The 23,498-nt window shown below is 54.4% G+C and overlaps 4 protein-coding genes across 4 annotated transcripts; 1 reads left to right on the plus strand and 3 right to left on the minus strand.

Annotated features, from left to right (window-relative positions):
• Nucleotides 1–1,348: 1,348 nt before the first annotated feature.
• On the plus strand, nt 1,349–4,067 carry HRG_03330 (retrotransposon nucleocapsid protein; the record flags this gene model as incomplete). The annotated part of the gene is made up of 9 exons (XM_044861801.1): nt 1,349–2,051; nt 2,141–2,154; nt 2,221–2,292; nt 2,429–2,472; nt 2,808–2,977; nt 3,026–3,532; nt 3,590–3,770; nt 3,816–4,002; nt 4,065–4,067. 9 exons carry the CDS (start codon nt 1,349–1,351, stop codon nt 4,065–4,067), a joined length of 1,881 nt encoding a protein of 626 aa, XP_044722827.1.
• Nucleotides 4,068–10,075: 6,008 nt separating this feature from the next.
• Nucleotides 10,076–12,947, minus strand: HRG_03331 (reverse transcriptase (RNA-dependent DNA polymerase) domain-containing protein; the record flags this gene model as incomplete). Its single annotated transcript, XM_044861802.1, has 6 exons — nt 10,076–10,114; nt 10,192–10,658; nt 10,716–11,133; nt 11,212–12,618; nt 12,685–12,712; nt 12,772–12,947. 6 exons carry the CDS (start codon nt 12,945–12,947, stop codon nt 10,076–10,078), a joined length of 2,535 nt encoding a protein of 844 aa, XP_044722828.1.
• A 2,350-nt stretch (nt 12,948–15,297) lies between these two features.
• Nucleotides 15,298–17,643, minus strand: HRG_03332 (uncharacterized protein; the record flags this gene model as incomplete). Its single annotated transcript, XM_044861803.1, has 4 exons — nt 15,298–15,813; nt 15,874–16,266; nt 16,339–17,421; nt 17,500–17,643. The coding sequence occupies 4 exons, from the start codon at nt 17,641–17,643 to the stop codon at nt 15,298–15,300; spliced, it is 2,136 nt and encodes a 711-aa protein (XP_044722829.1).
• A 1,058-nt stretch (nt 17,644–18,701) lies between these two features.
• Nucleotides 18,702–22,234, minus strand: HRG_03333 (reverse transcriptase (RNA-dependent DNA polymerase) domain-containing protein; the record flags this gene model as incomplete). Its single annotated transcript, XM_044861804.1, has 8 exons — nt 18,702–18,727; nt 18,819–18,975; nt 19,063–19,504; nt 19,570–19,946; nt 20,188–20,783; nt 20,851–21,662; nt 21,745–21,766; nt 21,832–22,234. The coding sequence occupies 8 exons, from the start codon at nt 22,232–22,234 to the stop codon at nt 18,702–18,704; spliced, it is 2,835 nt and encodes a 944-aa protein (XP_044722830.1).
• Between the last annotated feature and the right edge of the window lie 1,264 nt (nt 22,235–23,498).

Consider the following 23,498-nt stretch of genomic DNA (forward strand, 5'->3'; position numbering starts at 1 on the left):
GGGCTGCCGTGGCCCCACCACGCTTAGACCAACGGGTAACGTTCAGCGAAGTCGCGATGGCCGAAGATAACAACATGCAGCCGGACGTCCTCAGCGCCCTGGTTGCCGAGATACGAAGTTTGAGAGAAGAGAATTCCCGAAGAAATACCCAGTTTGAAGAACGGTTTATTGCCTTGGAACTCCAGCAACACCAGCAATCCCGTTCGTCTGAACTCCCAAAGCCGACGCCATCTGTCACCCCGGCTGTCCCCATCGAGGACATCCATGTAGTCGCCACTCACAGCCCTCATCCAACCAAGCGCCCCAAATTACGAGACATCCCGAAATTCGGCGGCGACAAGGCCCAGTGGCGAAGCTGGAAACTAGAAACCGAAGGAAAACTACGAGTCGATAAAGAAGCCCTTGGAGATGCAGAGGGCCACTTTATGTACATCTTCATGAGCCTAGAAGGCAAGGCTAAAGACAACGTGACCACATTTGTGGAGATGCAAACCGAGAAGAAAACGTTCAATGTTGCTGAACTACTCAACCGCCTCGAGTTGTTGTACGGGGAGAGGGATCGCAAGCAGAGAGCTACACGCAACTTGCATTCGATTAAGCAAGGGAGAATGAACCATTCACGTCCTTTACCCCGCTTTGAGAGGAGATCGCCAATGCCAACGCCGAGTATTGGCCAGACGACAGCAAGATTTCCTACCCAGGAGGCACTAAACGACAAAATGAAAGCAGCCCTTATAGGCTCTGACCCCTCTGCCATCAGCAGCTACGTTGGGCTGGCGAGGAGATGCGATTCGCTGAGCAGCCAGATGGAACTGTTGGGTCAGTGGAAAAGGCCCCGAGGCAACACAAAGAGTTCGGACAACTATGACAACCACCAGAACCATGGAGGCCAGGCCGCCCAGAAACAGTCCGGCCAGAAAACTGAAGTTAGACGAGAGGACATGATGGAATGGGAGCCAACTCTACAAGCATCCGCGAAAGTGAACGCTGCGCGCACCCGCAGTGATAAGAACACATATGGTCACCAATCCAACCGACCAGAAGACCAAGCGCTGTTGGGCAAGCGTGCAAAGTGGGTCGATCAGACCGAGATGGACGCCCGTTACCGTGAAGGGCGTTGCCTTCGTTGTGGAAGAGACAACTGCAGGATCGAGCGCTGCCCATTGGCTGCGCCTATCCGACCCGCAAACGCGACCCGTCGCACTCAGGTCAATGCCGTGGCTCCGACACGACCAGCGGTCACTAATGCCGAGATCGCCGAAGACGAAGCTTCGTCTCATAGCGATGAAGATTCAGACTAGGACACGCGGCGGCTGTGAGAGAATGGGATGTGAGCGGAAAAGCAAAAATGGACGGAGAACCGTTCATAGCAGACGTCAGGGTGAACGGCACAGACTTTGTGCCATCTCTTGTCGACTATGGCTGCCTCTGCTACGGCGCGGTTAGCAAGCGCACATTTCACTCTCTCCAGTTGCCACATATACGCGTCCAGCCGCGCATCTTGGAGAATGCAGCGGGAGACGGCAAGGAGGTCAAAATCGACAAGATCACGTATGTGTCGATCGACCTCGATGGACATCAGCAGCATCGTGTTTTCATGTACGTCATCGACGATCTTAACTGGGACATGATCCTGGGTAAACGATGGATGGAAGACCAGGATGTTCACATCCACGCAAAGGAAGGATATCTCGAGATCGGGTCCAGTGGAGTTCAAGTACGAGACCGACGACGTTACCAGCCTCCCCAGCTAGACGTCTCTAATGTCATGGCCGCAACCTTTTTAGCGGAAGCACGCCGTGACAAACGCAAAGGCGGCATTGGAGTTCACTCGGTCACAATGGCGGATATTGACAAGGCCCTAAGACCGAAACCGAAGACTGACGTAATGGAGAAGCTGCCACCACAGTACCACAAGTGGTCTCGAGCTTTCTCTCAGCAACTGGCCGACCAGCTGCCCCCTCATCGGCCAGGTGTGGACCTGAAGATCGAAGTGCTGAAAGACGAGCATGGCCGAGAGAAGCCCTACCCTGGGGACCGCTTTACAGCATGTCCCGCGAGGAGCTATTGGTGCTACGAAAGACCCTCACATAACTACTCGACAAGGGATTTATTAGAGTCAGCAGCTCGCCAGCCGCAGCACCAGTCCTTATGGTGAAGAAGCCCGGTGGAGGCATCCGCTTCTGCGTGGATTACAGAGGTTTGAACCATATAACGAAGAGGGACCGCTATCCCTTGCCCTTACTGAGCGAGACCTTGCGAACTATAGCCAAGGCAAGGTGGTTCACCAAGGTAGATGTAATAGCAGCGTTCCATAAGATCAGGTCGCCCCGCCGACGAAGAAAAGACAGCTTTCAGAACGCGCTATGGATCCTTCGAATGGCTGGTAGTTCCATTCGGCCTGACAGGCGCACCAGCAGCCTTTCAGCGGTACATTAACAGCGCGCTCCAGGATTACCTAGACGATTTTGTGTCAGCATATATCGACGATGTCCTGATCTTCTCCTCTGAAGCCTGCAAGACCACCGCGACAAAGTCGGCAAGGTCCTCCAACGACTGATGGATGCTGGGCTGCAACTGGACATCAACAAGAGCGAATTCGAAGTCAAGGCTGTGAAATACCTTGGGTTTATCATCGAGGCGGAGTGTGGGATCCGAGTCGACCCAGAGAAGGTTGAGGCTGTGAAGGGATGGGCAACCCCGACGAATGTTAAATCCGTGAGGAGTTTCATCGGATTCGCGAACTTCTACAGGATATTTATGCCAGACTTCTCGGTGATAGCTGAGCGCTAACGCGGCTAACGAAGAAGGACGCCATTCCGTTGGGATGGATTGTGCGACGAAGCCTTCGAGAAGCTCAAGGACCTGTTGATCACGGCCCCGATCCTGCACACTTCCATCCAGAAAGGAGACTATCTTGAAGCAGACGCTTCAGGATTCGCGTCGGGAGGCGTGCTCTTGCAGAGAGATGATAAGGGTGGACTGGTACGACCTGTCGCATACTTCTCGAAGAAACATTCGGCAGCCGAAGCGAACTACGCTATCCATGACAAGGAGCTACTCGCCATTCTCAGATGTTTGGAGCAGTGGGAACCAGAGCTACGGGCAGTAGAGCACTTCAAGATCCTAACGGACCACAAGAACCTGAGATACTTCTACTCGGAAAGGAGGTTGACAGAGAGACAAGTGCGGTGGTCGGAGTTCCTGTCCAGGTTCCAATTCGAACTCGAATGGAGGCCGGGCCGCAAGGGCGGATTGCCTGACGCACTCTCTCGACGGGACCAGGATATGCCGGCCAACCACTCTGATGAACGACTAAAGGGACGCATTATGAGGCTATTCCAAGATGATCACCTTAGAAGGGTCCCAATATCGACATTGTCTACCAACACCGAGGGTGCCCAGGAAATCAACTTCGGAAAAGAGATCAGGATATTTGAAGATGAGGAGTTACAGCAGCTGTGGCACGCCGCACGCCAAGAAGACAAGCTCTATCAAGAACTCACGAAGCTGGTAGCAGATGGAGCGAAGAGTTTGCCAACAGAATTACAGAAGGAGAAGGTTGTCAGCATTTCAGAGTGCTCATTAGACAATAGAGGCCTGCTGTGCTTTAGAGAACGCGTCTGGATACCCGGTTCGGAGCCGCTACGTACGAGGATCATCCAGGAAACTCACGACTCTCATATCACCGGACATCCTGGAAGGGACCTCACGTACTCGACTCTGTCGAGACGCTTCTTCTGGCCGGGTGCCGCTAGCGATGTACGTCGGTTTGTGCGCAACTGCGAGGTTTGCGGACGAAACACCATCTGGAGGGATACAAAGAAAGGACTCCTAAAGCCGCTCCCTATTCCGCAACGCATATGGAGCGAAATTACCATTGACTTTATCACTGACCTCCCACCGTCGGGGAAGGATGGCGCGACGAACTGCATGGTGGTCACGGACCGACTCACCAAAGGCGTCGAACTCGAAGGATTGAACGATATTTCCACAGAAGCGGTTGCAAGAAGACTATTCGAACGACATTACCCTGTCCATGGCATCCCAACGGCTATCGCCAGTGATCGGGGTCCCCAGTTTGTCAGTGGTATGTGGAAAAGTTTCTGTCAGATGCTAGGGATCGAGCAGCGGTTGTCGACGGCGTACCATCCACAAACCGACGGTGCAACAGAACGAATGAACCAAGAGGTAGAGAGGATTCTTCGGATATGGACGAATTATCTGCAGGAGAACTGGTTAGACTTGCTTCCAATCGCGATGGCGACTATTAACGAGAGGGAAGCAACCTCCACCGGACTGAGTCCGTTCTTCTTCATGCACGGCTACCACAACGAGCCAATCCAGTTAGTTGAGCATCGAAGAACGGAAGACACGACGCAGGGGGAAGCGACAGCGGAGGATTTTATTCAGAGACTACAGGACGCCACGGAGTTTGCGCAAGCAGCGATAGCTATGGCCCAGGAAATACAGCAAGCGCAAGCCAACAAGCACAGGACAGCCGCACCGAGACACGAGCCTGGGGATTGGGTATACCTCAACTTGAGAAATGTCAAAACATCGCGACCCTGCAAGAAGCTCGATTGGCTACATGCCAAATATCAAGTGCTCGCGGAAGTTAGCCCACATGCCTACAGGTTGGATGTGCCTGGGCGCATCCATCCAGTCTTTCACGTCGACCTACTCCGGCCAGTCCCGGAGACCCATTGCCTTCGCAGAAACTCGATCAAGAGAGTGCCCCACCGGTGCTGGTGGACGGCGAAAGATGTACCTTGTTGAAAGAATTCTGGATGAAAGAATGGAAGGTACGCATAAGAAGGTGCTCGTAAATGGCATGATTACTCGCAGCCTACGTGGAACCCCTACTACTATTCGACACACCGATGCATGGAAGCAATGGAAGAAGCATAAAAGGAGTGTCACCTTCTCAAGTCATCTTGCCACAGATTGCCACGATCCCCGGAAGAGGAAACGTTGGAAGGAGGGGTAATGTAACGGGCAAGTTGCTTTAACGGCGGCTGCGCCGCCTAGCTTCTAGAACCTTCCATTGGCTCGAAGCTATAAAATGCTATTGTGCTCTCATGTAGTAGATTCTCTTTCTTTCTTTCTTTCTTCTCTATCTTGATAGTAAACAGCATAGGGACTAGTTAGTTGTATCAACTCACTAGAGGCCTTTCACACTTCCTCTTGGTCTGCTTGAAGGGGACAATTGGAGGCAAGTTCTTCAACTGATGGGCAAGATCACCCTAGATAGGGATGATTTTTAGTATTGATCGATTCGAATCAAACAGCGATCGATCGATATCGATCGATTGAAGGTGACGATCGATAAAATTCGATCGATCAGGCTCGAAAATCGATCTATAAGATCGATTTCCAACTCTGGCTTCGGATGAGTTCCAACGAGTCGCGTTGTCCACGATAACATCGTAGGTCGTTTGATCCTCGAGGTTCAGGGCAATGTTCTCGATGGACTGCAGTTTGTGAAGCTTCTCAATGCGCTGACCAGACCTTTGCACCCAATGGACGATATTGTGGAGTTTTCCTATGGGACCTTTGCACCTTCAAAGCTTCATGTCATCCTGGATCTCTTTCTCAGCTTGACAATCTTCCTCAAAGGCGTCGACGTCTGTTCCAAAAAAGGATGGATCGGGCGACAAGATTGATGATATGCCCACAGCAGCGAAGTCGCCGATGCTGCTTCCTAAATCCTATCTCGGAGCTGAGGTGCCCGAGGCAGGTGTCGTTGCTTTCCGCGTTGTCCGTCACGAAGTATCCCACGCGGCTCTCAAAGCCGTACTCGTGGATTATCTCGCTCACTCGGTCGGCAAGGTTCCCACCGCTGTGGCGACCCTCGATCCGAGGCAGGCCGAGGAGAAACGTTCGAAACTTGCCTTCGTCATCGAGAAAATGGACGGTAAGTCCGAGTAGGGACGTGAATTTACGAGAGGACCTATCGCACGGGGTGTAGAGCAGCAGCAAGCATGAAGATCAGGAAGTGGAAGAACTCTTCATTTAGCTATCTAGAGGGGAAAAGGAGCAACATCTTTATAGATGACATAAAGGAGTGGCTGGGAGATGCTAGAAGCATCTGATTATATAGTGTAAGTGCCTATAATGTGTGCATAATGTTGATGGTTGGTGTGGCTGTTTGGCATAGTGTAGATGGTAGGGGTTAGCCTGTTGGAGGCTGATATCCTGTGTGTGACAGGACCATGCATCAAAAGACACGTTGATGCGGCTAAGCGAGCGACTGAGCAATTCTGTCACGACGCCTTTATGCCGATCGAACGACCGTACAATCCATTCGCGGAATGTACTATGTGTGGGAAGACTTCCCGAGTCGACGATAGCTCCATTCGCATATGCCATCAAGTCGCGAAAATACGGACTTTCAAGCTTGTGAAATGGGATGTTATCGCAAGTCACCCAGCGGATGAGCAGCTGCTGAAAGCGAATAGGTTCAAAGGACGCGACGAAAGCATTCATCAGAGCTTGTTCCCTAGGCTGGTGGGAATCCAGGTCAATCATGTCGAGCAAAGTGCGTTGTTTCTTTCTCTGAGCTGGCATCGGCCCGTCCTTGTTGATGTGGTGAGTAACTGCCATATGGGCGCTCGCCTGGCTCGTAGATGCAGCGTCGTATATGTGCGTTACGGTGGCCCTCTTCCGGTGACACATCTTACACAGCCAAAACCGATGACCAGAGCTGTCTTTCTCAATGTCGTATCCATGCTCTCTTGTTGGATTCGATGCACTGGATTGGGGAGCATTGTCTGTGACACTGGAAGAAAAAGCACGCGCCTGAATCACTGGCACGACATTTTTTTCGGTATTGGGAGATAGGGCCATACTAGATCATGAAGCGCATCCGCGCGAGAACCGCGGATCGGGTTGATGCTGGGGGAATGGCCTGGGAAACGCTGCGCAAATTTGCAGGATCACAATTGACGATGCGTAAAGCCGCTGGTGCGCGCCAAGATGAAAATTTGCGCGTCACGCGTTAAGGTTCGACCCCAAGCCTCCTCCGGTCCCTAAGTGGGAACTCAAAACGAGGATCAACGAGGTCTCGTCGGCAGGTTTGGTGGGCAGAGGCTTACCCTGAAGCTGCCATTCAGATAGTCAAATATCCAAATAAATCCGACCTCTGCGATCTGATTTGATCTGAATATGTTGCAGGTCAATTTGATTTGATTTGAATAACCTGAGAGGTGATTTGATTTGATCTGATTTGGATATATCTGATTTGATTTGAATATATCTGGATTTGATCTATCTGTTTGCAAGTCTGAAATTTGCACGCGCCTTGTCTTTGATCTGTCGTGAAAACGGGTTAACGATCTAGGTCCGGAGGTTACCTAGTCGGGCTGACTCTAGCAAAGGTGACTGAGAAGGATGAATAATGTTGTTGTTAAGCGGTGGTATCGAACCTTCTAGATGACAACGTCATCTAGGCGGCCTGGGTGGCGACATCGCCACCACAAGGCAGCCACAGGTGACAGAACTATAAGAAGTCACTTTTTGTTAGGGAGGAAGAAGAATATAAGGACAAGGAACTTAATCTATTCATCACTTGCACCCTCTCTTCGCGAGATGATCACACCCCCCGAGGCTCGGCGGTCTTCGGCGCCGCAGCCTGTCCTTGCCGATCGGGACTCGCAAAACATGTCTGTATTAATGACATTGGTTTTCCCGCCCACTTGTGCCGCATTCGCACGATCCACTCCCGTAGCTACGTACGCAGCATCTCTGATAAAAGAAACACCAGGAACAGTCCGAATAGGTGGTGCAAGTAGTTGAACCGGAAAATAGCCTCGATCCGACCAAGAGGCCTCCCCCTCCCCCTCTCTTGGTGTGTATTGGCGGGGTCACTGGATCTTGAAAACTAATAGTGTTCTCTTCAGAGATAGGGTGGCTGCTGGGAACAACATTTCCATCGCCGCCGTACATATCTAAGATGGCGGTTAATTTACGCAGTTTCGCCACCAAAGGTAACTTACTGCCGTTGAGGACATTATGTCCAAGCGCAGAGGCTTGCTCTAAGAGTAGGACAAAGAAGAAGCCTTTAAGATGGAAGAGCATCGTGGGAGAGAACAAGATACTCAGAGAGCGAGAATAAATACTATCGAGGAATATATCTTGGAAATAAACAGGTAAGCTCATATCAGTACAAAGAATTTGCTAGGCCTTTTATAATAAACACGGCCAACGATGATTAAGAAAGGCGAGAAATAGAGTTATAGGGAATTGGCTTAGGTTTCGAGAGATACACACATAAATTGAAGATTAATGCATACGGGAGGAATCTGCTACGTAATGTAAATATCTTTATAAAGCGTCTTTATAAGAGACAAGGGTTGTATGCCGTAGCGGCAAAGAAGCTCCGAGGAATTACTTTCGGTTGCGGGGCCAAATACGGCAGGCTATAGGGGTGACTGTTGCAAAACCCCAAAATCCGTCACCCAAGTGTCGAAATAGGTTAGCGGCATGGACATCCTGCCCCGCAGTACACTGCTCCATGTACCTCAGCGTTTATCTCTTTGAATTTTGTCACGTAGCAGAAGGTGCAAATACACCGGCGGGGACGCAGCGGACCAGCAGAGCGCATTTCTATCACGCCCTACAGATATTTGCCGCCACCGTGGCGGTCGAGTTGGGAAACATCAACGCTCAATTGTTCACCTCCTCCTCGCCTTCCTCTTCATCGTCCTCCTCGTCCGGCTTATTGAGCTGCTGAGCATGGGGTTAGTAGTGGAAATGTATCGTGCATGCTCTGCGCCAACCCTTTCTTGCCGCCGTCGATCACCATCGGCACCTCGTCCAACCCTCCGACGCTCTGAGCGCGGCGCGCCATCGCGCCGAGGGCGAATCGAGGGTGTAGATTCCGATGGAAGTGTCAAAAATGATTTTAGAGTGTGCGTTGGCCCTCAAGCGTCCAAGTTCTCGCCGAAGTTCCTGTATACCATCGACCCGTTAGAATAAGAGATCTAATAGAACATTTGATCCGTTAAAGCGAGTGATCCGTTAAAATAAGAGATCTAATAGAAGATTTAATCCGTCAAAGGGAGTAATCCGTTAAAATAGGCGACCAGTTAGGATAAGTGATCTAATTGAATATTCGATCCGTTGTAAGAGGCTGGCCCGGAGTTTGTTCAACTAACAGGTGCCTATGTGTTGTCTATCTAGAGCTGAGGAGGAAAGGAAGCTGAACTTGAGGCGTAGCCTCGAGTGCGAGCTTATATTACCCTTCACAGAATGTTCTCGCAGCTTCCGGGTCCGCGGAGCGGGGCCGGTGCTGCCACCCGAGCACGACCCACCGGACCCGGTACAACCGGGTCCACCAAGCCGGGCACAGCCCGTGACATTAGCCCCCTTTCTCCCCTCCGACCAGGTCGGCGTCTGCGGGGTTCTTGCTTTCCTGCCAGCGTCTCGTACCTCTCCCTAGGGCCATCATTTGTCGCGAAGCACGTCTGAGATCTTGAGCTCGGGGTGACCATAAGGGGCATACAGCTAAGGGCCCCGACGGGCTAGACAGAAAGGCAGCCTGCAGAGAATTCTGAGGCTGCAGAAGACTATTAGGAGACCGCATTAGGCAGCCACACAGGCTGTAGAGAGACTGCATATACGGGGGAAGCTGAAAGAGCCCTCGGCGACTAGGGAAAGTCAGTATGCAAAGGGGGGGCTGGGGAAAGGAGCCCAGCCTCCTAGATATTGTACCTATACAACTGAAAAAGGGATATAAATAGGGAGCCTAGAAGAGGGCAATTGCAAGAAGAAAAGACACGACGGAATACAACAAAAAAAAACACCCATTATTAAAACAATCAATGCCCACTTGCATGCTCTCTTCGTGAGATCATTGGTCTTGATTGGCCCGTACTTGTCCTCGAATGCCTTCATCGCAATTGTTCCTTGCAACCACTCAAGTGGCTCCCAAGTCGGCTCTGCGTAGCCCGTCCATCGCACTAGTGCTTGCCTGAATTCCCCTCGTCCGCGCTTCTTCCATCTCGCGCAGAGAATCTCGTCGACATCCCACAGATCCGCGCCGGTCTCATCTTGTACCGGTGGTGGCTGTGCGTCATCCACCTTTTGGCCAGGAGCCGGATCTTGATGCGCCCTCCGCAAAAGGTCAACATGGAATCGCGGGTAAATTGAACCACGAACATCGAGCTCAACGACGTGCGAACTAATTACCTTCGTGACTGTGTACTTGTGATGCAGCCAGTCGAGCTTCTTGCACGGTCGTGGTGATCTGTAGTTTGCCATCGAGAGCCACACCTTGTCACCAACTTCGAACCGCTCCGCAGGCTGTCGCTTTGCGTTGGCTGCCTCTTCTTGTTGTTGCTGTGAGGCGGCCATCACTGCTTGCATGTACTCATTGACCTCCTGCAGGCGACTGAGTAGGCCATCAGCTCTGCTTTCCTCTCTATCCCTTGGTGGCTCTTCCGATTCTTCGACGCTGATGGGATCGACGTGGTAACCATGCTCAGCGAAGAAGGGGCTGATCTTGGTCGTTGCGGATTCGCGATTGTTGAGTGCCAGCTGCGCGGCAGGGAGCAGTTCTCCCCAGTCGTCCTGCACGTACGACACATAGGCTCTCAGGTAGGCCTCGATCTCCTGGTTCATTCTCTCTGGCCCTCCGTCCGTCTGAGGATGATAGGCTGTGCTCAATTTCTGCGTGACACCTGCAAGACGGCAGAACCTCTTCCAGAACCTACTTAGCCAGTTGCTCCCGCGGTCGCTGACGATGGACCGTGGCATTCCGTGAAATCGGTAATGACACTGGAGAAAACGTTTTGCACACGGCTCAGCTTCCATGTTGTCCATCACTTCGAGGGTCACAGCCTTTGTCAGTCTGTCCACAATCACCCACAGGTACCTTGCCTTTCTCGGTCCAGTAGGCGGCAGATCTGTGATGAAGTCCATGGACAAATGGCTTCGGGGTCGATCTGGAATCGGGAGAGGCTTGAGAAATCCCCTTTTCGACTGACGCCAGATGTGTGCTCTGCCGCAGGTGTCGCAATTGGCTACGAACCGGCGAACCAGCTGGGACTGTCCAGGCCAGTAGAATCGCCGAGCCACGATAGCCAGCGTACCTTCCCTGCCGGGATGACCGGTCGCAACAGAGTCATGCGACTGCTGCACAATGCGGGTTCTCAACTGGTCTTTCTCAGCTTCCTCCTGGTTACCCGTCTCTCCGGATCCACCCGGCACCCAAATACGGTCTCTGAATGTCAGCCTTTTGCCTGCGTCGATCGCACACTCTGAAATCTGGATCTTCAGGCCCAGCGGGGGCGGGAAGGCACGCTCGCGATCGCGGACTGCCTTATAGGCTGCCCGGAATATCGAGTCCTTCTCCACCGTTTCGTCCCAGAGTTGCTGCAGGTCCGCTTCCTCGAAGACCTTCATCTCCGGCAGGGTGGATGTCTCTGAACACTCAGAACTCATCGCGTTGATGCATGCTCTTGTCGATGATGGAATGGCACTATCCGGTATCAACTGTATCATTCTTCCTTGTTCCCGCTCGTCGTCAATGCCCTGTGGCTTGTCTTGTTCGCGGCGGGACAGCGCATCGGGCACGACAGCCTCGCTTCCCGGTCGATACTCGAGCTTGAAGTCGAACTGGGACAATTCGGCTGCCCAACGGCTCTGCCGTTCCGTGAGCTTCTGGCGTGTCATGAAATACTCCAGGTTGCGGTGATCGGTAAGGATTGTGAATGGGCCGCAGCTCCTAAGTTCGGCGCTCCAGTTGTCGAGACATCTCATGATGGCAAGCATCTCCTTGTCGTGAATGGGATAGTTGTACTCCGCTGGCGACAGTCGCTTCGAGAAGAAGGCACATGCGTGTCGACGTCCATCTGGGCCTTCCTGAGACAGGACGCCTCCCAATGCGTAGCCTGAGCAATCTGTCTCCAAAAAGGTCAGGAGGCTCGGGTCCCACTGCTTGAGCACAGGTGACTCGCAAAATCGTCGCTTCAGCTGCTGAAACGCCTCGTTCTCCGCTCGTCTCCAACGAAAGGCAGTTCCTTTCTTAAGCAGGGCATCTAGAGGCTGCGTGATCTTGGCATAGTCGGGGATGAAGATCCGGTAGTAGTTGGCGAAGCCCAGAAAGCTTCTGACACCCTTCACCGTGGTCAGGGCCTCCCATTCGCGGATGGCACGCTGCTTCTCGGGGTCGCAGGCGATTCCTTTCCCTGCGTTGACGATGAACCCAAGGTATTTGACCTCTTGTACCGAAAACTCGCACTTCGCTGGGTCTAGATGCAGCCCAGCGTCGGCGAGTGCTTGGAGAACTCGTCGCACCTTAGCCTCATGATCCGCCTTCGAACCACTCGAGTAGATCAGCACATCATCCAGGTATGCTGTGACAAAGTCGTCCAGCCACTCGCGCAACACACTTTTCATGTATCGTTGGAATGATGCCGGGGCGCCGCTCAGGCCGAAAGGGCACACGAGCCACTCGTAGAGCCCAAACCTCGTGCGAAATGCGGTCTTTCCCTCATGTCCCGGAGCCATGCGGATCTTATGGAAGGCGGCCACCACGTCCAACTTGGTAAACCACTTAGCCTTGGCCAGATTCTGTAGGGTCTCCGCGATGAGGGGCAGTGGATATCGGTCGCGCTTGGTGATTGCATTCAGCGCTCGATAGTCGCAGCAAAATCGCAGCCCTCCATTCGGCTTTCGCACGAACAGCACCGGCGCGGCAGCCGCTGAGCTACTCGCTCGGATGAACCCTCTGTCCAAAGGTCCTTCAGGGTCTTTCGCAAGACCAACAACTCTTCGCGTGACATGTTGTAAAGCGGTCCCCAGGGCAGGGGCGGCTCGTTCCCATTCTTGTCAGGCTGCAAGTTTACCTCGTGGTCCACACCTGGCCGGTGTGGCGGCAGCTTCATGGCCTCCTCTGGTGAAAACAGGTGGCGGAACTCGTTCAACACTTCCGCTGGAACCATCTTGCTCGGATCAACTGGCGGCTTCGGTTGAAGCGCCTTTTCTATGTCTGCCAAGCTGATCGCTCGTATCGAGAACGCGTCGCACGTCTGGCGTCTCTTTGCACGCCGGCACTCCGCCGTGAACACGGCTGCCGACACAAGTCTTGCGCTCCGAATTGCGCGTACTTTGGCGGGCTCTTCCTGCCCTACGAGGCGTACCGTCACGCCTGCTCTTCCGTGGTACACTTGCCGCTTAGCAGCGTCGTACACGACCTGGTTCCTCTCCATCCAAGGCCGGCCAAGGAACATATCCTGGCCGAGGCTTGGGACGACGTACGCAAAGATGCGTTCGTCAAAACCGGCGGTCTCGACAACGACAGCCACAACTCCCGGCGACGTGACACTTTCTGAGGACTCGAGAATCCCCGATCTCTCGAGACTTCGAATCGACGAGAGGAATCCGAAACTTTTGGACGATCGATTCGTCAATCACGGCATAGCAGTCACATCCACTGTCGACTAGAACGCGTATCGGATTACCTCTGTTGAGCCGTGCATTAACGAGCACGGGTCGACTATTCATACGCGACTTGAACGCCTTCCAGTCATGGATATCTGCCTTCGAAGGCCCCGGCGCCCGCTTTCGCGCCGGGGCTGTCTTCCCATCGGCTCGTCATCCCCACTGGATGTTGCAGCCGATTTTGAATCATCGCTAGTATCCGGCCGCTTCACGCAGGCGGTCGTAGGCCGATCTTTCTTCGCTTCGCCAGGGAAGACCAAATGAGCTGGGCATTCCGCGACGAGATGACCCTTCCGGCCGCATCGATAACAGCGGCGCTCGTTCTTGGGCGCCGCATCTGCGTTGCGACGTTTCTTCGGCTCATGACTAGTACGGTTGACATCTGCCATCTTGGTATCTCCGTCTGCGTCGCGGCCTCGACTATCGTGAGTTGCACCCCCGCTTCGAAGGGCGTTCCTTTTTTCCACACATTCTAGACCTGAGGACAGCCTCTGAAGAGATTGGACCCATTCCGAGTACGTGGAGCGAGTGGGCGCCGCGTAGACAGTTGCCAGTCGCAACTCCGGACTCAGGGCGCCCTCCAGGTAGCTGATTTTGACTTCTTCCGGCCAGGTAGCGCCGCCGGAATCAGCGAGTTCTTTCTCGAAGCGAGGAAGCAGTGTCGCGAAGCTTTCCTTATCTCTTTGCCTCAAGGATCGTAATTTTTCCAGCGCGCGAGTCCTGGCGTTCGGGTCCCCATAGCACTCTTCCAAATATTGGAGGTACTGGTCCGGATCTGAGTCTTCACCCTTCCTCCGGCTTCTACATACGCGATCGTCATTTGCTGAGGGCACCCCTAACCGCGCGTAAATGTAGGCGAACTGGTCCGCCTTACTCCCAATTACCCTTCCGTCTACACGAAGCTTGTTCTTCATCTCGCTCAGCCAAGCGCGAAACTTGGATCGAGCGCCCTCGAATCGCGGTGGGTCTGGGAGAGTCGGCCTGGTCTTCCGCAATGATGTGTCGACCAAACGATTCGGTTCATGCAGAGGTTCCGCTCTGCTCTCCGACTCGGTCCCTAAGGGCGTTGGCCTCGAGGACGTCAGACTGTCTTGCAGCAGTTGAATCTGCTCGCGCGTGGCGTCGCGATCGGCATCGCGGTCGGCACGCAAACTTTGCATCTGCTCAGCCATCTGGCTCATCATCTGCATGAGGAGCTGGGAGGTCCGCTCCGGGGAGCTCTCGTCGGCAAAGGTTGAATCCATCGGTAGTGAGCTCTAGATATGTAAGAGGCTGGCCCGGAGTTTGTTCAACTAACAGGTGCCTATGTGTTGTCTATCTAGAGCTGAGGAGGAAAGGAAGCTGAACTTGAGGCGTAGCCTCGAGTGCGAGCTTATATTACCCTTCACAGAAATGTTCTCGCAGCTTCCGGGTCCGCGGAGCGGGGCCGGTGCTGCCACCCGAGCACGACCCACCGGACCCGGTACAACCGGGTCCACCAAGCCGGGCACAGCCCGTGACATCCGTTAAAGCGAGTGATCCGTGTTACGCCACTGTACGATGCAGACAGGCCCGCAGCTTTTCCTGCGGTGGGTATCAGGGATGAGCGTGATGCAGGATCATGCTGATTTCTTTCCCCTCGTCTTGACAATACATTAAACATATACATGGGAGGTCCGAAGGTGGCGAAGCTTTCCGCGTACGAAGTCTCATGACAAGGGGACGGTTGTCCACCTCGGCATCAGCTTCGGAAAACAAAGTAACCTCTGGAGACCTGCATTGAGGTGAGCGGCTCTCAGGAGTGTACCGGTCCAGAATTGTGGCTATTAGGAATCTGTCTGTCTTGGTGGCAAACTCAAGCTGTGCAAAATATCAATCGTTCAGTTGTTTACCGATAGCCTCGTCGTATGCTACTATGATGGAGTTGTAGAGTTGGCTTGGATCCCCTGTAGGGGTTCCAACACTCATCCTCTCGTCCTTATCCAAGGGAAAGAGAATCTTTCTAATCCTCAGACAGAGAGGCCTAAGGACGCGGAATTTTTCTGGGAACTCATCCATAACCTCCTCAAGACCATCAACGCTCATGTGATACGCTTTGGTTCGCGCAATATCCTTGAAACCTCCAATCTCCCACTTCCGCAGAACGCTCTCCTGAGGCGGCTCCTCTTCGCCGCTAAACCCGTTGGTCCATGAGAAGCGCGCACACATCCAGAGGAGGACGTAGAAAAACGACTCAAGGTCATGACGGTAAGTGTGGTCGGCCTTTCGCAGCACCTCGATCGCCATGAACTGCATTGTACCGGTCTGGTGCCGTGCTCCACTCGGCCCGCTGTCCTTGACTTTGGCTAGATCGAGGTCAATAAGCATGCCCTTGAAGCCATCAGCAATCTTCGGATCCGTAACAATGATATTGTTAGAGGAGATATCTCGGTGTAGGATGCTGCCAACGGTATAGAGCGACTGGTGTGCTCTGATAGCGTCTCGGAGTGCCTCTAGTAGCTCAAGAATTGATCCGAAATCGCTAATGACGCGGCCGGCTGGTGAAGTGACGAGGCAGGAGTAGACTCGGTTCTCAAAGGGATCCTCAGGATTGGGTGTGTACAGACTCAGTATTGACTTGTCGCTTGGCCGCTGCTCTTCAAAATCCGAGTTTGGCCTGGACTTCTGGCTGTTAGACCGCGACCTTTTTGATCGTGTTGTGTTCTCAGATGATGACTTGCGCTTGTCGGTCAGTTTCTTGACGCTAACGATAGCGAAAGAGCTTTGCAAGTCGGTAATCTCTGGGTTCTTGGGGCCGGAAGGCGGTATGTCGTACAGAGGCACATCTTCCTCATCCCGAAACTTATGAGGTTTTGGAAAAACCAACCCCTTCCGCATGTCGGCAATTGTGGTGATCGGACGATAAGCCTCAACTCTCGCCAGCCCCTTGACGCCTCTTTTCGCTGCGAGCTCGAGATGCTCCACCTCCGGTTTCCGCTTATCCGATGCCCACGAGAGCTTGGCGACATGGCCTTTTCGCGTTCGGTAGCAACAAGTCCCACGACATACCACGGCCCGCTGTCTGACCAGCAGCTCTTTCAACTCAATCCTCACCTCTTTGCCGTTCGTGTCAGCGCAAGTGACATAGCGATGACCTTTCTTTCGCTCAATGAACACGTCTAGGCCCATTTCGTCGTCATCCATTGTGGCATATCCAACGAGAGCTCGCGCAAACTTATCAGGCTCGTTGTGAATGTCGAATGACCCCGAGCTGTATGGCCCAGACCGATCGAAGACCCAGAGCTCCATCTTGGAAGCGCAGAGGGAGAACGCGTGGACAAATCGGCGCGTCGGCTGGTCGGCGAAGACACCCCGCACATACCGCGTGAGCTGGAGGAGAGTCGCCTTGAACTTGTCCGATTTCTTTTGCTCTCCAACAACGAGAACGTCCTTGTAGGTAAAGGTGCTGTTGGCTTTCCTGGCTGGCTTTTGAAAGAAGAGATCCATCTGGCCTTTCCGTTCCTTGAATTGGTTGGCGGTTCGGGTGGTGTATAACTTGTGGGGTGCATCAGTCAAGAAGCGTTCTTCAAGCGCACAGAGCCATGTCCAGACCGGGTCTTCATCGGGAGTGGACGGGAAGTTCGTCCATTTCTTTCCGTCGTGCGCCACCATCATCCTATTAAGCATCTCTTTCTGTTCTTTGCGCCAGCTCTTGGAGTCGAAGAACTTGTCGCAGAATCCTCCCACATTGCGAAAGGTGCAGTCTTTGATCTCGAAGAAGAGCTCTCCTTCGACAATGTCGCGAGTTTCGCTATCGGCAAGTCGGCTCGAGCTGGTCTTGACGGGTGTTCCCTTGTAGGTTGGGACGATGCTGGATGGAGGGGGAGTGAGGGAGCTGAGGGTGTCGATGAGACTGAGGACGGCATCCCAAATGTTGACGTCAGGAGCATTGTCCACGACAGAGGAAATGAGAGGGCGGAATGGCTCAAGAGTCATCCCACCTCCTCGAACACGCTGCTGTATTGAGAATAGCCTCGTAGCCACATTGCCGCTTGCGTCTGGGAAAGGGAGGCGAAATGCCGCCGTAGAGCTAACCAACGCTCCGACGAGACTTGCAATCTCATCCCACAGTAATTGGTCGTTTTGGTCGCAATCGCCTAGCTTGATCCGGAAACGATCTAAGGTATCATTGAGCGGGTTCTCTGAGATGATGCTGATCTGTTGCTCTGAAAGGGTCATCTTGGGTTTGAACAGTGAGCATGGGCTGATTGATTGTTGTTAGAGGAAAAACGAAAAACCGAGGAGAGGAAACAAGTAACTAGAATCAAAAGACGCGACTGGTCACGTGCGCGTCGCGCAGCTTCCCTGAAACCCTGTATCTCCACACCATGTATCTCCACACCATGTAACTCCACACCATGTAACTCCACTAACCGGTTAGGCGTCATGGTATACGGCAGGCTATAGGGGTGACTGTTGCAAAACCCCAAAATCCGTCACACAAGTGTCGAAATAGGTTAGCGGCATGGACATCCGGCCCCGCAGTACACTGCTCCATGTACCTCAGCGTTTATCTCTTTGAATTTTGTCACGTAGCAAAGGTGCAAATACAGCGGCGGGGACGCAGCGGACCAGCAGAGCGCAGGCCTGTCAATGGCGAAATTGGAGGATGAAATGTACGGATAGGAGCAAAATGTGGGGCTTCTGGGTGTTGCAGTCGAAAGTGGAGGATCTGTAAATAGTTTAGTTTAGTTTAGTGTATTTTCCGTCCAGCAACTTTTGGTCGCTCAGGTCTCCGTAGGGGAGCACAGGACGTGCTGAGCTAGCAGGTGTCTACATGCTACATATCGTACACTTCACCCACTATCCAGCATTTCATCGGCTCAACGGCGCTCATGACAAACCTGTTGCCCGTCAGCGGGACGTCCAGGCACGAAGAGAAAGCTGTCCCGTGGTCAGATCAGCCAATTTGCTTCTGGGGCCTTGCAGCCCTTGATGACCTCGGCGATCGCATGGTCGCGAGACCTTGACGCCGCCCGAGATCGGAGCAGGTAACAGAAAGAATTGAGAGGAAAAGGTAGGGTGAGAGAGGAGAATGATGACCGTCTAGTGGCGTGGGCAGATCCCTCCGAAGAAGGAGCTCGCTTTCGCCAGCCTGACGAATTTGTCAATGTCCTTGCTGAATGCGCGGTTGATGGCTGCAGGCGGCGAAGGTGCAAGCCGCATACGATGCCGTGGCGCAACCTTTCTGCAGTAAAAGATGTGTGCTGGCTCTTTTCGTCGTCCGCACGAGCACGTCAGTCGCGCATCGTCGTGACCAAACCTTTCGTGGTAGTCAGCAAAATCCCCATGGTGGGTTCTTGCTGCAAGCAAGTTATGAAGCAGGGGCCGAGAGAGCGCCAATTCTGACGGACAGCTGGTTGTGGCTTTAAGCCTCAGGTCTCTGTATCGCTCCGGCGCAGAGGTTTCCCACCAGGCACTGAAAGCCTCTTTCCGCTGCAGTCGGGCAATTTTTCGCAGATGCGCTAGCGTCGGTTCGCCATCAGCGGGTTCTGGCAGTGATGCTCCCGCCTTTGCCAGAGCATCAGCCTCCTCGTTGCCTGGGATGTCAGCATGGCCGGGGATCCAATGGACCTCCACAGCTCCGTATTTTCGCGCCAAAGATTGAAAGTCAAGGAAGACCTCTTGCGAGGAGTCGTTCGGCGTGCCCCGTAAGCATGTTGCGGTCGCGAGGTTGTCGAGGCAGACAAAGATGCGGTCAGTTTCTGGAAGGCTCACCGCAGCCTTCAACCCCTCCAATGCACCTTTCGCCTCAGCGTCGAAAACCTCAGCTGTTCCAAGACGGCCCTTGCCGCTCAAGACGGTGGATCCGTCCCGGTGAACAGCATAGCCGTATCCGATGTGGCCTTCCTCAGAACGAGACCCGTCGGAGTAGACGACAAGAGTTCGGGGCGATAGTGCCTGAAGCCAGTCGCGAAATTTTTTCGCCGTCTCGTGTTTCGATGCACTCTGCAGAGGCGCAGTCTGCTCTTCGGCAAATCCGCGCTGCAGTAAAGCAGGTCTCGGGCAGCTCGATAGCATTTCGTCGGCTCGCCGCAGTCTGGTACGGAAGGGCTGTGGCTGTTTCTGGTACTTCAACTTGATAAGTTTGTTCACGGTCACGACGGGAGCTTTTGGTCGCGACGTGCGCTGGACGAGCGGGTGAGCTTCGTCGAGAGCTTTAAGGCGCGCAGCAAAGGCCGTCCGACGCCCTTCGAGGAGTAGAGGAACGGGCGGTATTCTCGCCTCCTGTGCAGCACGTTCGTCGGTGTCGTCCTCCACACTGGCAGAATAGCCCGAAGAGACGTGTAGAGTGCCTTGCTCATCTTCTTGACGAGGTTGCCAATCCCCGACGGCCCCTCCTTGGAAGGCTTCGTCCAGCGCGGGCTTTTCGGACCAGGGTACCAGGCCTCCGCCGCGTACAGTAGCACGGGGATGACGCAAGCGCAGACGGCTCGTCGCATAGCACTCGGCAGAGGCCATGCTTCGTGTTCGTCAGTCTCCTAAGATGAAAGGCAACAGCTTGCGCCTTGGCCGTCCATTTCTCGACGTGTGTCTTGAAAGAGAGAGAGCTGTCGAGCCAAACGCCGAGCCAACGCATCGCTCGATCCGGCCGTTTCTCAAACTCGCCGTGGAGCACCGGCGGCGCCGTCTTGGGCTTCGTTCGAGAGAAGTGCATCACTTCTGTCTTGTCGGGGTCGAAAGAGATCCCGTTAGCGGCGCCCACGAAAGAAGCTCACGTACATGGTGAGATGCTTCGGCGGTCGTTTCATCAAGGCTATTACCGACGCATAGAATGGCAGTGTCGTCCGCGTAGCCGAAGCGTCCCTGAGAGTGACCTAGGCGATATATCGGCTCCGTGTACAACAGGAAGAGGATCGGCGAGACGGGCGACCCTGCGGCAGACGCACTGGAGGGCGATGAATCCGTCACGATGTCTTGATAGCGGATGCGTGCCGATCTGTCCTGCATGAACGAGCCGGCCCAGCGCGCGAGGTTCGATGGCCATCCTTGTTCTCGTAAGCGGAGGACCAATCTATTGCAGAGAACTGTATCGAAGGCGCCTTGTATATCCAAGGTCACCAGGGTTGCGACTTGCTTCCGGGCGAATGCCTCCTCGATGTCGTGAACCAAGGCAGCTACGAGATCCACGGCCGACCTCTTCGGAAGCGCGCCGGCTTGTTGTGGGTGTAGTACGCCGAAGTGGATTGAGCCCCACGCTAGACGCCGTGCAATGAGCCGCTCGAGGCCCTTGCCGAGACAAGACAAAAGGGAGATGGGGCGCCAGGCGCGAGGTGTAGACAGATCTCTGCGTCCTAGCTTGGCGATCATAACCACTTCTGCCTCCCGAAAAGGTTTCGGATGGTGACCAATGGTGAGGCAGCCTTGATACAGCTGATGGACTGCCGATTGCATGCCAGACAGCGCGAAGCATCCGCACCGTGATGTTGTCCGAGCCTGGAGATGTGTTCCCGGTGCGTAGAGTGGCGTCGCGAGCCTCCTCGAAGGAGACCTGATCGGGAAAGGGAATCATCTTATCCGTGTTCACGGGAATCCACGGGTCTGGGATGTCGTCGCTCGCTGTGCGCCGCTCCAGAGTTGCTCGCCGCAAGGCGGTGGCTTTCTCCAGCTGCGTCTCGTACACTCGGCCGTCTACTTGCAGGGGAGGTGCCTGGCACGGCCCTGAGGATTTTAGCCAGCGGACCGCCCGAAAGACGGAGTCGCCGTCGGCAAAGCTGTCGATCAAATCACGCCAGTAAAGGCGTTTTGCTCGGCGCACTGCATTGTGAAGCTCCCGCTTGGCTAGCTGCACTTCTCGGTCGAAGCCGAGAGGGTACACCCTCCTCCACGCGCGATAATTGGCCGCCGCCTTTGCGCACTCTTCGTTCCACCACCGCGCCCCATGCGTCGTCTTACGGACTGGTCGGCCAGCAGCTCTCGCTGCACAACCAAGAAGGTCCACCAGCGCCGACGCAAAGTTGTCCAGCTCGGAGGGAGTTGAGGTTGTAGTCGGGATGAAAGCTGCACCGGCTTCTACCAGCTCGACAAATCGCTTCAATTCCTCATCGGAGTTGAGGCGGATCTTGCATAATGGAAGGGGTGCTAGGGCTTGACTAGGCAGCGTGATACTAAGAGTAAAGTGGTCGGACCCGGTTGCTAAATGATCCTCAACAATCGCGTCCGCCAAAGGTATATTGGAGAAGGCGAGATCGATCGTGCTGCCGCGCGCGTTAGTCGGGACATCGACAGCATTCAATAAGCTGAGTCGGTTATCCATGGCCCAGAACGCGATGTCTTCGCCGCGGTGCTCTTGTCGGCCGGCCTGCCAGCTGGGATGCTTAGCGTTGAAGTCGCCAGATACAAGGCATTTATCCGTCGCGCACCAACCCAGCAGTATTTCCAAAGCCGCGTCGTAGTCCGGCTGCCGATAGAAGTTAACTACTGTCGTCCCGTTCACGGCGAGCCAAAGGATGTCACGAGTCGCCGCAGGTCTCTTTTGATCAGCGACGAGGCCTGCGGAGCGCCGGACGTATGTCATGACTCTCGGACGAGTGTCGCGGCCGTCCCAGTCGGTGACGGGTGAGAATGTGTCGTAGGCCGGATGCGTCTTGGTGAGGCATCGGCCGTCTTTAAGTCCTGTCCATGGTTCCTGCAGCAGGATAATGTCGTATCGCTCCGAATCAGCCAGCGCGAGCGCAGTGTCATGCGCCGGAGGGATCTTGCCCACGTTGGCTTGGAAGACTCGCAAGGCCCTCCTGTCGCTTCGATTGTTGGGATGACGGTGATGCATTAGGGCAGCGTCACAGGGCTAGTGCGTCGTTTCTTCGACGGGACGACAGGGGTGAACTGGTTGTTATCGCTAGCGTGCGGCGGCGTCGTGGCCACGACAATGCAAGGGTGAGAAGCGGCTCGCTCTGGGTGGCGCTTCTGCCGGAGCTTCCATCCTCTCCAGCTGCCTGCGACTCCGAAGAACGTAACTGACTCGAATCAGGGCTCTGACAAGACTGCTCGGGCACGTTGTGGTTTGGTGTCTGTCTTTTCTGCTGCGCGAAGAGCTGAGCTCCCGCCTGCCTCACCAGACCCTTCTCCTCTTTCGTCAGGCGCCGTACAATGCCATGAACGCGCTTGGGGCGCGCAGGGCATTTAGGGTCATCAGCGCAATGTGGCCCGAGGCAGTTTGCGCACTGCTTGAGGGCTGCGCACTCTTGGCTACGATGGTTGGTCTTGCCGCAACGTCTGCAGCGCGCCGTCCGGTTGCAGCTGTGGCGAGCGTGGAAATCCCAGCATTTATTGCATTGGCTAGGAATGCTGGGTTTGTCGATGTAACGGGCGAGACGGCTGGCGCCGAATAGTCTCCAGGGTCTTTGTGTGGGTTCCAGGAAGGACACAATCAGGGTCTGGGTGGGCATGTCACCCGAGTCGTGTCGCGATAGACGTATGCTGATGGGCTTCAGTCCGGTTTGGCAGGTAATCTCTTCTTTGACAGCCTCCTCGTAGTTGATCACGACACCTCGTAGGTCTGTGAGCCTACGAGGACAATCGGCCACTACATAAGAATGCCATTTCTGGCTTGTCTCGACGGCCGCGGCTTCCAGGTCTACGGCCCAATCCGCCTGCCGTTGCACAAGTAAGTCACGCGTGGCCACATCCGATGCCTGGATGGCCCAGCCCGTGTTTACCGGGAAGGCTGCCGGAATGCGGCGCAGGTCAATACCGACTCTAGCGGCGATGTGGGTCCGGATTGCGTATCTTTCGTGGTTTCGGGCCGGAGCGTCAGCGTCAAGTCGGACGAAGACACGGAGGTCTTCCTTCGGTGGGGCTACGGGCGGTCGTCCTGGCAGACGAGTGGTGGTCTGTGGTTTTCGCTGTGGTGGGGCGGAGGCTGTAAGGCCAGCTGTCCTTGCTTCGGCTTGCCGGATGCGAGAACGCTGCTGTACGTGGGCTTCGGTGGTTCCTCGAGTTCGGCAAGCGATTGAGTCCAGAATTTGAGAAATTTGGCGACTTGCTTGGCGATGCTGTTTTCGGTGCCAGACGTGAACTGCTTTGCTGCTTGT

This window comes from Hirsutella rhossiliensis (assembly GCF_020360975.1).
Source record: "Hirsutella rhossiliensis strain HR02 chromosome Unknown scaffold00003, whole genome shotgun sequence".
In the NCBI taxonomy this organism is placed as follows: Eukaryota; Fungi; Ascomycota; class Sordariomycetes; order Hypocreales; family Ophiocordycipitaceae; genus Hirsutella; species Hirsutella rhossiliensis.